Genomic DNA, 15121 nt, shown 5'->3' on the forward strand with positions numbered 1-15121 from the left:
CCGGAGTCTATGGTAGGGGAGGGAAGCAAAGCCTCAGCTGAGCTCCAGCAGCTTCGCGAACTATGCAAGCCCAAGGACAATGGGTGGGGGCAGCAAGCAAAGTGCCAGGATGGTACGTAACCCGGGGATGGGGGGGGCTAGCAAGTGCTTACCTGTAGGCAGGAGGAGGCAGCTCCGTTGGGGCACAGGCACCGCGGAAGTTGAAGTCAGTTTAGGCAGGCAAGCCACAGAGCAGACTGTGTATGCACAAGCGATAGTGCCGGGGATGTCAGGTCACGTGAGGAGTGACTGACGACGTGAGGCAAGTAGGTGGACCGCATAGCGAAGCAAAGGCAACATATATAGGTCTGGGATGGGCGAGGCTAGCGTCAAGTGAGCGAGCGAGTGTCAAATGGGTGGGCAGGGCGAGCGAGCATCGAGCGGGTGTGGGGTGGGGCCAGCCAAAGGTTGCTACCGGTTCAGCAGCCCAGGCCAAATTTCCCCTACTGGTTCACCCGAACCAGTGCGAACCAGCTGAATACCACCTCTGACACAATTCTTCCTGCAAATTGCTGAAATATTATTTCTGCTGAACATCCTTGACCAAACTGTGATGGTTTAATGTTTTGAGATTCACAAATTCACCAAAAGTCAAAAGATGTTCAACAGAAGTTATTTTTATTTACCTACACTTCCAATCCTCTAGTAAAGGATAACAAATAAATCACCACTTAAATTCAAATAAATGTGATGAATGTAAAAGTATATTTCTATAAATGTTGTTGGCAAAACATTTATTTTTATGATAGGTTTCAAATATGTAATATGTACAATTGAATGTAATAATATGAAAATGAATATTATATTTAAGTACTTTGAAATATTTAGAATAGCTACATTTCATCTACAACATTAGTATTCAAATTTGATTAAAGGAATTGGTTTGAATCCACTTTATAGAAGTATGAATACTATATACTATATACATGATGAAAGAAGATTGAAGGAAAAATGGGAGAGCAAAGAGCAATGCATCTCAGTAACTTCATAATAATTGTAAAAAAGGTTCATTGCCTTTATTATTTATTATTTATTTTTATTATTTATTCATTTTATTTCTGATTATGTTACCTAGTTAGGGTAATGAAATCTCCCAAAATGTTATTCCCAAAAATATACATCCTATTCATCTACATGCTAGTGTTTTCTGTGATTGAATGTACATCATTAAAATCAGTATTAATGTTGTGGTCATACTTTTTTGCTATTAGTTTAGATAATGAAAGCATTTCTTTTAGACTTGTTTCCATTTCTCATGAAAGGAAAGCATACTGGCAAACAAATTCTTCACACATTACATATAATCTACTTGCCTTCTTTCCCCCAGGTCGAACACATGAACACATGAAGTATGTCCTTTTACAATTTGTTCTCTTTTTCTTCAGTATCTTCTTCAAACATCTTTTCCTCCACTGCTCTGGTACTGCCTTGTGAGCATTTTACTATCAGGGTCTTTCCTTTCTCCTACGCTGGGATCTACTTTTTATATACCTACGTATGAAATGAAATATATGTCAGTAGAAGTAGGCTTTGGATGGTTATTGTAGCTGCACTTTATTTACAGTAGTATTAAAAACACTTTTTCACTATCTTCAGTTTCTGTCAAAGGAGTTTTGGTGGCAAATGTTATAATGCAGATTCAGAAATTAGAAGAAACATAGGAGAGATTCAACCTAGAAATAAGGAGAAATTTTCTGACAGTGAGAACAGTCAGCCAATGGAACAGCTTGCATTCAGAAGTTATGGGAGTTTCATCACTGGAAGTTTTCAAGAAGAGACTGGACTGCCATATGTCAGAAATGATGTGGGGTCTCCTGTTTCAGCAGGGTTTTTTTATACACTTCAGCTCGGCATTCAATACCATCATTCCAGATATTCTTCTTGCTAAAACTGACTCAGCTAGCTGTGCCTGACCACACTTGTAAATGGAACATAAGCTTTCTAATAGATAGGAAGCAGCAGGGGAAGCTAGGCAAAATTACATCAGATGCCTGTACAATTAGCATAGGTGCATCCCAAGTCTGTGTGCTCTCTCCATTACTCTTTTCTCTCTATACTAATAACTGCATCTAAAAAGATCCCTTTGTTAAAGTATTGAAGTTTGCAGATGATACACCACGTCAGTGTATAAAGAATTTATGAATTGAAATACCCACGGCAATGATCCAGTCAATGGGAACTGTTTTTTGACTGAGACACAGGATTTGCTGCTTTAGTTTGGGTGTGGCTTAGCCATTTTGTGTTCAGAGTTCGTTCTTCTCTTTACCATGTTGCAAGAGATGCATGGGTATTGTTTGTATCATTTTTTGGATTTTGAACATCAAGACTTTTTTCTATATTATGAATCCTGTTCAGTTCTTTGAAAATGTGCTGGATGATTCTCAGATAAAACCAACAGGTTGTGGGTTCACCAGATCCCAGCCAGCCAGCCCATGCACACAATCAAACTGAAGAAAAAGGATTGAGGCTCAACACGGAACTGTAATCAAGCCGAGAGACTGCCTGTGTTATAAACAAAAGGAAACAAGACAGAGAAGGCTTGCAGGTTAGTTGTTGATTTTAAGGAGAGCCTCAATTGGGACAGAAGAATTATCTTATTTGGGCTGTAAAAATGGAATGCTTCCTGAAGGCTAAGGAGCTCTGGGATATCATCATTAATCCATCCCAGGAGCCATTAGCAGCTGCAGATCAATGGCAGCATGATAAGGCACTGGCTTACATCATTTTAAGTTTGGAAGAGGAACAATTCTTAAATGTAGCTGATTTAAAAACTGCAAAGAAAGTTTGGCTGAAATTGAAAAGTGTGCCTGTGAGTGCATCAGCATGCAATATTGTGCAATTATCGAGACAATTGTACAGAGCCTGGCTGCTGCAACAAGAGAGGGTAGAAAAGCATCTGCTGCACATGCAGACACTGTTTGTTGAATTAGAACAGCATGCAATGCAAATTCCTGAATCTCAGAAAGTGCTGTTGGTATTAAATAGTCTTGATGAAATGTGGGACATCGTTTCAGCCGTTTTTGAATGTAAACCAGAACAGGAATTACATATGGAAGCCCTTAAAGTCTGTTTGATTTCTGAAGAAAAAAAACCACCATTTTGGAAGAAACCACAAGGAGAAATTCCTGTGGGGGTCCAAGGAGCAGAGAGAGCAAAGCAACAGACTGGATTCTGCAGAGAACAGAGCAGCAGAAGAGATCGGATTACATCCCAGCAAAGAATTCCCAAGAAGAAAGAACAGGAAAAATGGAGATGTTTTATCTGTGGGGATAAAGCTCATTTAAAGAAAGTCTGTTTACAAGGAAGAAAACAAACAAATGGACAACCTGTTGTTGCAAAACTTAGCTATTGTAATAGCAGAGACAAATGGTTAATAGATAGTGGGGCTAGTCAAACAATTGTTAATAATTCTAAATTGTTTTTCAGATTGGATTCAGCTGGAGGAGATGCAGTAGCAAATCGCCAGAAAACTAAAGTCATAGGAAAAGGCAGTGTGCTGATTCCATGTCCAGAGGAAAATTTAATAATATATTATGTGTTCCTGAAATGGAACATAATTTACTGCATGTCTCCAATCTAGACAAACAGGGTTTGAGATCACATTTGTAGATGGAAGATGTCTCATGAAAAGAAATGGAGTGTATGTGCACAGGGCATAAAACAGGATAATCTTTATGTGTTGCAGGGACAAAGGATTCAATGTGCCAAACATTTGGAAATGTGGCACAACATGATTCATGCATTCATGTCTTGCACAGAAAGCTTGGACATGCCAGCTTCAGAATTTTGCACAAGATGCAACAGGTATTTTTATTATATTGAAACAAATTGAAATCCAAGAAGAAAACAGCCTGGTTGCACAAAGATCTCTGATAAACTGAAAGACAAAATGGATAAGTACAAAAAATGGAAAGAGGGACATATAACTAAGGCAGAATATCAGCAGATAGGCCAAATCTGCAAAAATGAAGTCAGGAAAGCAAATGCTCAGAATGAACCAAGACTTGCAATAAAAGTCTAAGATAATAAAAAAAAAGTTTATTTCTGCATATATGTCCCAAAGGTGCTTTTTTCAGGAGGCAACTGGACTTTCTTGTTTTTTCTTTGAGGACCTTTTGCTTCACATCCAAAAAACTTCTTCAGCTCTGACAGGATAGTGGGGAATGGAAGGATTTATATTCCTTGCAGACAGCTGGTCATCTGCATCCTTTTAGAGGGTCATTGAAACACTTGGAAGTTAAGAATTGCAGTCTAACATCAATAACTGGGAAGATTCTGGAAAAAATAATCAAGAAACAGATCTGTGAACATCTAGAAGCAAATAAAGTTATAACTAGTAGTCAGCATGAGTTTGTTAAAAACAGATTAATCTTAATTAATCTTAATTAATCTTAAACCAATCTTATTTCATTCTTTGACAAAGTGACTAAATTAGAAAATCAGAGAAATGCTATGGACATAATATACTTAGACTTCAGCAAGGCATTTGACAAAATAGACCACAACCTACTTCTTGGTAAGCTAGAAAAATGTGGGATAGACAACATCACCATCAGATGGATTTGTAACTGGCTGACAAATCGTACTCAACGATTAGTCCTTAATGGGTCTACGCCTACATGGAGGGAAGTAAGCTGTCAAGTTTCGAGGTCATCTCAAATAAATTGCATTTCAAACAAAGTCTTTGATAAAAACTCCCATTTATTGAGCACGACATTCTAGATCCTGGCTCATCGTAGCCAACACTGACTTCCAGACCCAAAACCCTCCCTTTCCGTTCCCCACTCCCCTGCACTCATTGGCATCTTCCAAGTCATTCTACCCCTAATCTACCGCTCCAGCTCAAAGGAATTTCCCCCCTCCCATCTCATCCTAGGATATCCCATCCTAGGGGATATTATCTCCAGGGAAAATAAGTAGGTGAAAAGTCAAATGTCCCTTTCCAGACGCCTCCGCTTCTCCTTCTTATGTCAGCACTAGAGTAAATGAAGCTTGAAGTGCTGACATAAGCAGTGAGGTACCACAAGTTTCCGCCTTAGGTCCAGTACATTCAATATCTTCAAAAATGACTTAGATGAGGGAATAGAAGGGGAACTCATCAAATTTGCAGATGACATTAAGCTGGCAGGAATAGCAACACCCCAGAAGACAAGCTCAGGATCCAAAAAGATCTTGATAGACTTGAATAATGGGCCCTCTCCAACAAAATGAAATTTAATGTGGAGAAAAGCAAAGTTATATACCTGGGCAGGAAAAACCAAAAATATAAGTACAGATTAGGTGAAACCTGGCTCAAAAACAGTAACTGTAAGAGGAACCTTGGAGTCCTAGTGGACAATCACTTAAACATGAGTCAACAGCATGCAACCAAAAAAGCTAATGAAATTCTTGGTTGTATAAATAGAGGCATAGAATCAAAATCATGTGAAGTATTAGTACCGTTTTATAAAGCCTTAGTAAAACCACACCTGGAATATGGCATCCGATTATAAAAAGATGATGAGAGTTTGGAAAAAGTGCAAAGAAAAACAACTAAGATGATTAATGCCCTGGAAACTAAAACATATGAAGAACAGTTGCAGGATTTGAGTTTGGCTAATCTAAAGAAAAAGACTAGGGGAGATATGATAGCAGTATTCCAGTATTTGAGAGGCTGCCACAAAGAGTAGGGGGTCAATTTATTTTCCAAAGCACTGGAGGGCAGGACAAGAAACAATGGATGGAAACTAATCAAGGAGAGAAGCAACCCAACAATTAAGAAGAAACATCCTAATAATGAGGACAATTGACCAGTGGAACAGCTTGCATTCAGAAGTTGTGGATGCTTCATCACTGGAGGTTTTTAAGAAGAGACTGGACAGTCACTTGTCCAAAATGGTGTAGTCTCCTACTTGAGCAGGAGCTACGTATGGATATCTGAATAGATATGAAATTAATTCTATACATCAAATACACTGCATAGTATAATCTTGCTATGTTTTTAGCTATGCTAGCGTAGATTCTTCTCCCTCCCCATCTGCAGGTTTGAAGCATTCAATTAAGATAATAAACCATCTGCATGTTTATATTCATATTTTGATGACTGTTTCACTCTGAAAAATTAAGCTGATAACATAACTGTTAAATTCTGGTTATATATAGTATGGTAGAGGTGTGACTTAGTTTAAATGGTTTGATAACATTTCAGAGATGAAACAGAACAGGTTAACATTTTTTTTTTTAAAGGGAACAGATAAGTGGTTAGGGTCTGAAAACAGGAAAGTGTCATTAAAAGAAGAAATTAGTGTCTTTGTCAGACATACAAGAAATGAAATGAATTAATTTGGGGAAATAATTTATTTTTGGTTGTGCATCTTTTTCATATTTGGTTATATTGTGAAATACCCTCTGCTTAAATGTCCCTATCATTATTTAGAGATTTAAATATTTAATTCATACTTGAAATTATTTAATACTCAAATATTCTGAATTACTCTTCTTTTTGTCCTTGCTAGATGCATATACTACAGCAGAAGTAACCTACAAGTGGACGCTCAATGCATCAGATTCTGTAGAAGTAGCTCCAGATGGTTCAAGGTTGAATCAGTATGATCTCTTAGGCCAAACAATTGGACAGGAAACTGCCAAATCCAGTACAGGTTAGTAAGTAGAAGAAATAATGTACAGCGTTGATGAAGAATCCAGTTTAATACTTGTACTTCTTTCTATTAACAGTCAAGATGCAACCTGCCACTTTAAATTAAATCTGCCACTTTAATTTAGAATATAGAATTAGATAAATAATAATATTGGAAAGGACCTTAGAGATGTAGGACAGGTAGTCCTCAACTTACGACCACAATTGAGCCCAATATTTCTGTTGCTAAGTTAGATGTTTGTTAAGTGAATTTTGCCCCATTTAATGACCTTTTTTTACAGGTATTAAGTGAATTACTGCAGTTGTTAAATTAGTGTTAGGCTTGTTCCAGCTTAGGCACTTAGGAAAGAAAGACCCTCAACTCCATGGTTGAAGTGAAAGGTTCACTTTTACTAAGTTCAATTGGTTACAGCATAAGCAAAGCCGGATCTGAATATTTCCACACAAAGCCTGTCATTCCCTCCCTTCCTCCCTCTGCCCATCCCTACTTCCCCATCCTCCTCCTCCCTCCCCTGAGTTTTATGGCAGAATGCCAGTGAAGCAAGGTATGTGTCAAACCCGAAATTGACATATGTGTAGCCATTTTAGTTAGCTTTATATTATACTCATTTATTCCTTTTGTTTCTCTCTGTTTTGTAAGGGGGATTTTTCGGGCTTGCCACATTCTTAAAATGGGAGGAGGGAATAGATAGTGAGCCTTGTTTTGACTAGGTGATCTTCTTTCCTATGGGAACGGAGGCTGTCCATGCTGAGAGCTAAAGGAGGAGTTTGATGACATCAGGCAAGGTACATTTTACTTTGATTGGGAAATATGACTTTCGTGGGATGTTTCTAATTTTCAATATTACGTGGTGTAATTCCAGTTTCTATCAGATCCAGAATTATAACAATCTTTGCCAATTCGATGCCTACCTAAATAAAGAAATTTGTTTTGGAAGATGAACTTTGCATATTTCTTTTTTGAATGGGTTTCATCACTTGGAGACCTGACATTATTCTGGATCCCTATAAACTGATCCTGAGCAGGGATTGCTATCCAGGGTCCTGAGCCCTGGCTGTTTACCCAGAGCACTCCCACTGGGCAACAGCAAAGACTCAGGGAAAATGGCAGAAGGATGACAACCAGGGATGCCTGAACCTGAATGTAAATTCTGTGGAGGCCCCTGTCTGGGCTTGCCAGTCCAGCTACCAGGTCCTCAGGAAACGATCCGAGTGACGGCAGTCGTGGAGGATATCACACGCCAGATGGGAGCCCATCTGAAATCCCCAGTCAAATGGTCCACAAGCGCAGGGATCCAGCGGATGGAGAGGGACCTTCTCGGTCAAGCAACTTTTCTGGACCCACTCATTGATCGCCCATTAATAGCGGCCCGAGAATCCCGAGCTATGATTTTGGAGTGGAGAGCAGCTGCTGGACCCATAGGACTCATGGTAGATATCAACGAACTGGCTGAATGGCAATACCAAATGGCGATGTGCAGCCAGACCTTCGAAGAACTACCTGACCAGCTGGAGTAACCCGTCATTGGACGGGAAGGCAGAGATCTGCAAGGGAGACAAGTGCCTCCTAGGAGAGGCCGAACAACATGCACCTCCAGTCCATCAACTTTTGGTATCAGCTGTTGAGAGACCTATCTCTCCTGAGAAGAGGGTGATCTACCACTGCTGGAAACCTCCCACCATTGCACTGTTCACCCCCAAGAAGAGAATGCAATGAAGTGAGAAGAAGGGGAAGCCCTCAAAGAACCCATTGAGCAACCAGTCCTCTCCCCCTCTGCACCTTCCTCTGGTGGACCAGATCCCTCCAGGATGGGTGTTCAATATGGGCAGAGGATGGGTTCAAAACCAGGCTCAGCTGATGCCAGCCCGAGCTCCAACCCCACCGCTGCTGCCACAGCCTGGTCCGCATGCAAATGCCCTGATGCCTTTCAAAACCATATTTGATGGAACCGCAGGAAAACTAACGTTTTTTCTGAATCGAGCATGGTCCTACATCAACCAGCATGGAGATGAATTTCATGACGTGCAGCTCGTCCAAGCCATGGGGGACAATCTGGAGAATGAGGCATCCGAATGGTTCACCCAGTTCCATGATGAAGGTGCACCTGAACTAAACAACGTGGATGACTTCCTGAGAGAGCTCTGGGCCAATTTTGAGGATTCTTGCCGAGCACAAGAGGAAGAGCAGAGATCAAAAGCATTAGGCAGAAGGGGAGATCTGCCAAAGAACTAGTGCTTGGGTTCAGACGACTGGCTACTAGTCCGAGACTCTGGTCAGAGAGAATACTGGTCCACTATTTCAAAGAAAGCCTGGATGAAGAGCTGCTAAAAATCTGCCTTTGCCGTGGATTGCCAGATGACAGAATCCTTGAGTGGTATCGAGTGGCCACTGCAATGGACAAAGTGCTTAGACAGCACCGGAGAAGCAACACTGAAAGACAACCCAGAAGACAACTCGCGTGCCACTCCACACCCTGCCAAAGCGAAGGACGAAAACAGCAGCTGCCCCGACTTCTGTAAAGTTCTTCCACTGCAGCCAGCAAGGACACCGTGTCTCAGAGTGCTTGTCACTGGCTCTGGCATCTCAAGTGAGAGCACCCGCTCCCCCAAAAGGAAAGAAGGCACTGAGAAAACCACTGTAGAAAAGTAAATTTGCATGCCAAGCCATCAAGGTCCCTAACCCCCAACAAACCACAAGGGAGGGAACTCTGGTAGCAGGATTACCCATTGTACAGGATGCAGACAGTGAAGAAGATGACCCGATGGTAAGTGAAGCCATCTGACCCTTTAAAATAAAAGGAACTTTGACTGTGACACACACAGGTGTAGAAGGGCCCATAGACATTATTATAGATGCTGGCAGCTCTCAATGTCTCATTAGCCCTGATTCTGTATGCAGCCTAGGTATAGAAACAAAAGTGCTAACAAACCCCATTTGATTCCAACAAGTAAATGGATCCATGATAGGGGGAAGTCTGGCCATGCACATAACCGAAAAATTAAAACTGACTATGGGGAAGCACTAGGAACTAATCCAGTTTATTGTAGTGTCAAAAATGGCGCAATCAGTAATCCTGGGTCTCGCCTGGCTGGATAAATGGCACCCAATGATAATCTGGGAGGGAGACTACAGGAGAATTAAATTAGCGCTCAGCCCCGAGCCACCTCCTGAACAGAACAATAATCAAATTGATAGCTCAGAACCCCGGGAGACCCAGGGCTCCCACAAATACCAATCCACTATCGAGACCTAGCTGAGGTCTTCAGTGAGGAGGATTGCAACCTATTACCCCCTCATCGTTACACTGACTGCGCCATCATAGATTCATAGATGGGTCAAAACTGCCAAAACCCAAAATGTACTCCATGAAAATGTATCACCAAATGAAATGAAAGAACTGAGACACTACATCAACTCCAATCTGGCCAGAGGTTTCGTACAACCTGCAAAGTCCAGTGGCAGCCCCCATGCTATTTAAAGAGAAAAGAGATGGCGGGATGAGATTATACATTGATTTTAAAGGAATTAATGCTGTGTGTATTCACAGCACTTACCCCTACCACTCATTACAGACGTGTTAGGACACTTAATGAAAGGAAAAGTGTTCACCAAATTAGATCTCAGTGAGGCGTACTACCAAGTCTGCATCAAAGAAGGAAATGAATGGAAAACTGCTTTCAACTGACCCCTAGGCAGCTTTCAATTCAGAGTCATGCCATTTGGATTACAAGGGGCCTTAGGGGTGTTCATGCATCTGATAAATGAGGTCCTACATGAGCATCTGTACAAAGGGGTCCTGGTTATTTGAGTGACATTCTCATTTACAATGAAAGTCTAGAACAGTGGTTCCCAAAGTGGGTGGTACCGTCCCCTGGGGGGCCGTGGGATGACTTAGGGGGGCGCTAAGAGGCAAGGCGGGTGGCAGGGGGGTGCTAAGAGGCAAGGGGGTGGCAGGGGGGTGCTAAGAGGCAAGGAGGATGGCAGAGAAGTGCTGCAGGTGGGCTCGAGCAGCATCAGCCATTCCTCCTCCAGGTTCACAACCAGCAGCTCAGATCAGACTAGCTGGCCAGTGCGCATGCGTGCACCAGAAACTGAAAGTTTGTTTCCCTGGTGCGCGCATGCCCACTTGGCAGCTCCTCTTACCACACATGTGAGGCTGAACTGTTGGATGCTTTCTTATTGCTCTCCTTGCTTGCTATCGATTGCTGCTTGCCCGAACCACCCGGCCCAGGCCCAGCTGCTCTGCTCCTCACCCTTGACTGCAGTTGCCTTCCTAATTTTTGGTAAGTTGCAGGTGGGCTGCCGCTGGGGAAGGGCCTGGGGGAGGGCGGCATCAGGGGTGAAATGCTCCCGGTTTGGACTGGATCGCCCGATCCGATAGTGATGGAGGTGGGTGGTTTTTTTACAACCTCTTTGGCCGAAAAAATGCTTTTAAAAGTAAAAAAAATAAGCCTCTGATGATTGCGCGACTCAGCTGGGATCCTCAAAGGCTTTTAAAAGCATTTTTTCTACAACCTCTGAGGTTCCCAGCTGAGTTGCCTGATTGGCAGAGGCATTTTTCTTTTAAATGGTTTTCCTTGATGCCCAAAATGCATTTGACAATTTGAATTGGAAATTTTTAATGGGGCAACTAAAATTTATGCAATTCGGGACAAAATTTGAAAAAATGATAGGGGACATCTATACAAAACAAACAGCAAGAGTAATTATGAACGATGACACCACAGAACAATTTGGCATAACAAAAGGGATAAGGCAGAGATGTCCACTCTCTCCACTATTGTATATATTAATGTTGGAGATCCTTTTGAAAAAGGTCAGAGAAGATCAAGAAATTAAAGGTTTAAAGATAAAGAAAGAAGAATACAAGGTTCAGGCCTTTGCCGACGACTTGGTGTTTATAGTAGAAGAACCACTAGAATCAGGACCAAAATTACTTAAGAAATTAGAAGAATTCAGAGAAGTGTTGGGACTTAAGATTAATAAAAACAAATCAAAATTAATAATTAAAAATATTACAAAGGAATAGGAAAAAGATTTGGACAACATTATACAAATTCAAGCAACTAAGAAAACAAAATATCTAGGGATTTGGCTATCGGCAAGGGGCTCATCAATCAAAAAAGACAATTATGACAAAATAGTAACACAGATAAAGAAAGATTTGGACAATTGGCGAAATTTATAGATATCATTATTGGGAAGGATCTCCACCATTAAAATGAATATTTTGCCAAAACTCTTATTCCTATTTCAGATCACACCTATAAAATTGGAAAAAAAAGTTTTTTGAAACATTAAATAAAATAACATTCAAATTTATATGGCAGGGAAGGCAACCACAAATTAAACTTAAATTATTACAGGATACAAAAGACAGAGGAGGAGTAGCACTCCCAGAATGGGAACTATATTATCAAGCTGTTGGCATAACTTGGCTAAAATAATGGATAGAACTAAAGGATAAAAGAATACTAACAATTGAAGGGCATGAGTTACAAGTGGGTTGGCACACATTCCTTTGGGATGGAAAATATAAAATACATAGTTTCTTCAAAAGACATATATTAAGGAATGCACTATTACAAATTTGGTTGAAAATTAAAAAACAGCACTATACAAAAATACCAATTTGGCTTTCACCAAACTGAAGCAGTAAAACACCCAAACTTAATAGAATTAAATAAAATAATCTATATAAATAAAAATGTAAATGTTCATTTGTTCAAAATCTTAAATCTCCAAAAGTTCTTCACCGATTGCTTTGAAATTTTGACATAACGTTGCATTCGAATACGCGCGTGTTTTTATATACCTATATTATATAGATGTCACACCTGTGACAGGTAAAAATATGTTTTTTGGAAAAACAGCACCATCTGTTGGACATAAAAGCAACACGCTATACTAAATATTTTACGATTCCATTTCAATGTTTCCTATTTACGATCCAATTACGATTTCCAAATTTCAGATTTTATGATTCCATTTCAATGTTTCTGATTGCATTGTTAAATTGAATTTTCATAGATTTCGATTTATTCTCATTTTGATTTAATTATTTTGTGCGACATTGCGTTGGAATTGAGCTGTACCGTATCCCTCTATAGCTCAGGTCACGCCTACTTTGCCTCCGTCCCACCAGTCTTTTCATTTGGTCAATTGGATTCAGACCTCAGTTGCCTTTCTCTACGTTTCTTTTTGCACTTTAACATCGCAGCACCACAATGGCAGGCGCGAGCCAGTTGTTTTCCCCTCAGCGCCAGCGCCGCCAAACCCACAAGCAAAATGGCGGCAAATGTCAACTGCCGTGAAGCGTCCTCCTGACTAACGGAGTATGCCGTACCTTTAGCAGGTACCCCGATGCCGCCTGTGGTGTGGAGAGCTACGAAGGTGAAGGCGGTTATACCGGCAAGCCGGGAAACCAGCTCTTACACCTGCGGCAAAGTATCCTTGGAGGCGTCCGAGGACAATCCTCCGGATGGCTGCTGGATTCAAAATATTTGTCAGCGGCCACCATCCCGGAGCCCCAGGAACACAAACTCACCAATGCCAGCCCGGGTGGAGATCTCCGCCAATCCCACAACGCGCAGCTCTCCCAATACAAGCACCAAATAGGTAAAAGTCCAACAAAACAATTGATTAAGCGACATTAAAGTCCAAAAAGAAATGTAGAGAAAGGCAATTCAGGTCTGAATCCAATCGACCGAGTGAAAAGACTGGTGGGACGGAGGCAAAGTACGCGTGACCTGAGCTACAGAGGGAAATTATTGACACTCAGTCAAAAAATATTGTATACCCACAAGACTGAGCCACAGCAACGTGTGGCCGGGTACAGCTAGTAAGGTATAAAGATGTAATAGAACAACAAGGAAAACTGAAATCAAAACAAGAATTCGAATTGGACCTAAACAGAGATATTGATTGGTAGACGTAAACACAAATCCAATCTAAACATAAGGAAGTCATAAAAACATATGAAACACAAAGAGATCAACACGAACTAGATAAAATCATATTAGGGTCAAATGAGAAGCTAATACATAAGATTTATAAATTTCTATTAAGCTATAAAATGGAGGAGGAAATAGTGAAAGACACAATGATCAAATGGATGCAAAACTTTAATTATACAATAGATTTTGAGAGATGGGAAACAATGTGGCAAATAAATTCAAAATTAACATCTGTGGCTTATAAGGAAAACCAGCTGAAGATGTTTTATAGATGGCATCTTCCACTGACAAGACTTACAAAGATGTTCCCAAACAATATCTCAACATGTTGAAAGTGTAAGAAAACTCAAGGAACATATTACCATCTATGGTGGAGGTGTCCGGCAGCAAAAAATTTTTAGACAAATATAAAGAAGTGGATAGAAAAAATAATAGATCAACCAATTCAAAGAAAACTGGAAACATTCTTATTAGGAATATTCACGAGAACATACACCAAAGAAATAAAATATTTGATGCTACATTTTATAACAGCTGCACAAATAACATATGCAAAAAATTGGAAACAGGAAAAAACTCCCATAGATGAAGAAGTGATAGAAAAAGTTTTAGAATGTGCTGAGATGGACAAATTAACAAAAGAAATTAAAGAAAAAAAAGAGACAGATTATTATATAATATGGAATAAATGGTATGAATGGCTTGAGTCGAGAAATAAAGAATAATAATTACAGGGAAGAAGTTAGAAGTATAATATATATATATATATGTTATATATATATATAAGAAAATTGATACTATGCCTTTACAGGGAGGAGATGGGTGTGGCCTACTGATGAAAGCTAACGAGCTAGAAATGGATCTATTTAGGTCTCCCACCTAGCAGTGAGAGCTTGCTAGGTGTTAGAAAAGAAAAAAGCCCAGAACCGAGTAGATGAGATTCTACTGAGCTGGAGCTACAAAAAAACCTTGGCTACGTAGGGAAAACCTGGCTAGAAGAAAAACACACATAGACCCTACGAAGAAGTAAGAAAATTGATACTATGCCTTTACAGGGAGGAGATGGGTGTGGCCTACTGATGAAAGCTAACGAGCTAGAAATGGATCTATTTAGGTCTCCCACCTAGCAGTGAGAGCTTGCTAGGTGTTAGAAAAGAAAAAAGCCCAGAACCGAGTAGATGAGATTCTACTGAGCTGGAGCTACAAAAAAACCTTGGCTACGTAGGGAAAACCTGGCTAGAAGAAAAACACACATAGACCCTACGAAGAAGTAAGAAAATTGATACTATGCCTTTACAGGGAGGAGATGGGTGTGGCCTACTGATGAAAGCTAACGAGCTAGAAATGGATCTATTTAGGTCTCCCACCTAGCAGTGAGAGCTTGCTAGGTGTTAGAAAAGAAAAAAGCCCAGAACCGAGTAGATGAGATTCTACTGAGCTGGAGCTACAAAAAAACCTTGGCTACGTAGGGAAAACCTGGCTAGAAGA

The 15121-nt window shown here is 40.5% G+C and overlaps 1 protein-coding gene across 1 annotated transcript in view; it reads left to right on the top strand.

Annotated features, from left to right (window-relative positions):
• Window positions 1–15121, top strand: part of LOC139320230 (gamma-aminobutyric acid receptor subunit alpha-2) — a 441414-nt gene that overhangs the window by 291568 nt on the left and 134725 nt on the right. Inside the window, exon 7 of the mRNA XM_070948459.1 lies at window positions 6534–6677. Coding sequence (XP_070804560.1) covers window positions 6534–6677 — 144 coding nt within the window. The remainder of the gene's footprint in view (window positions 1–6533; window positions 6678–15121) is intronic.

This window comes from Pituophis catenifer, unplaced genomic scaffold (assembly GCF_029215685.1).
Source record: "Pituophis catenifer annectens isolate HBS135680 unplaced genomic scaffold, rPitCat1.0.hap2 SCAF_8, whole genome shotgun sequence".
NCBI lineage: Eukaryota > Metazoa > Chordata > Lepidosauria > Squamata > Colubridae > Pituophis > Pituophis catenifer.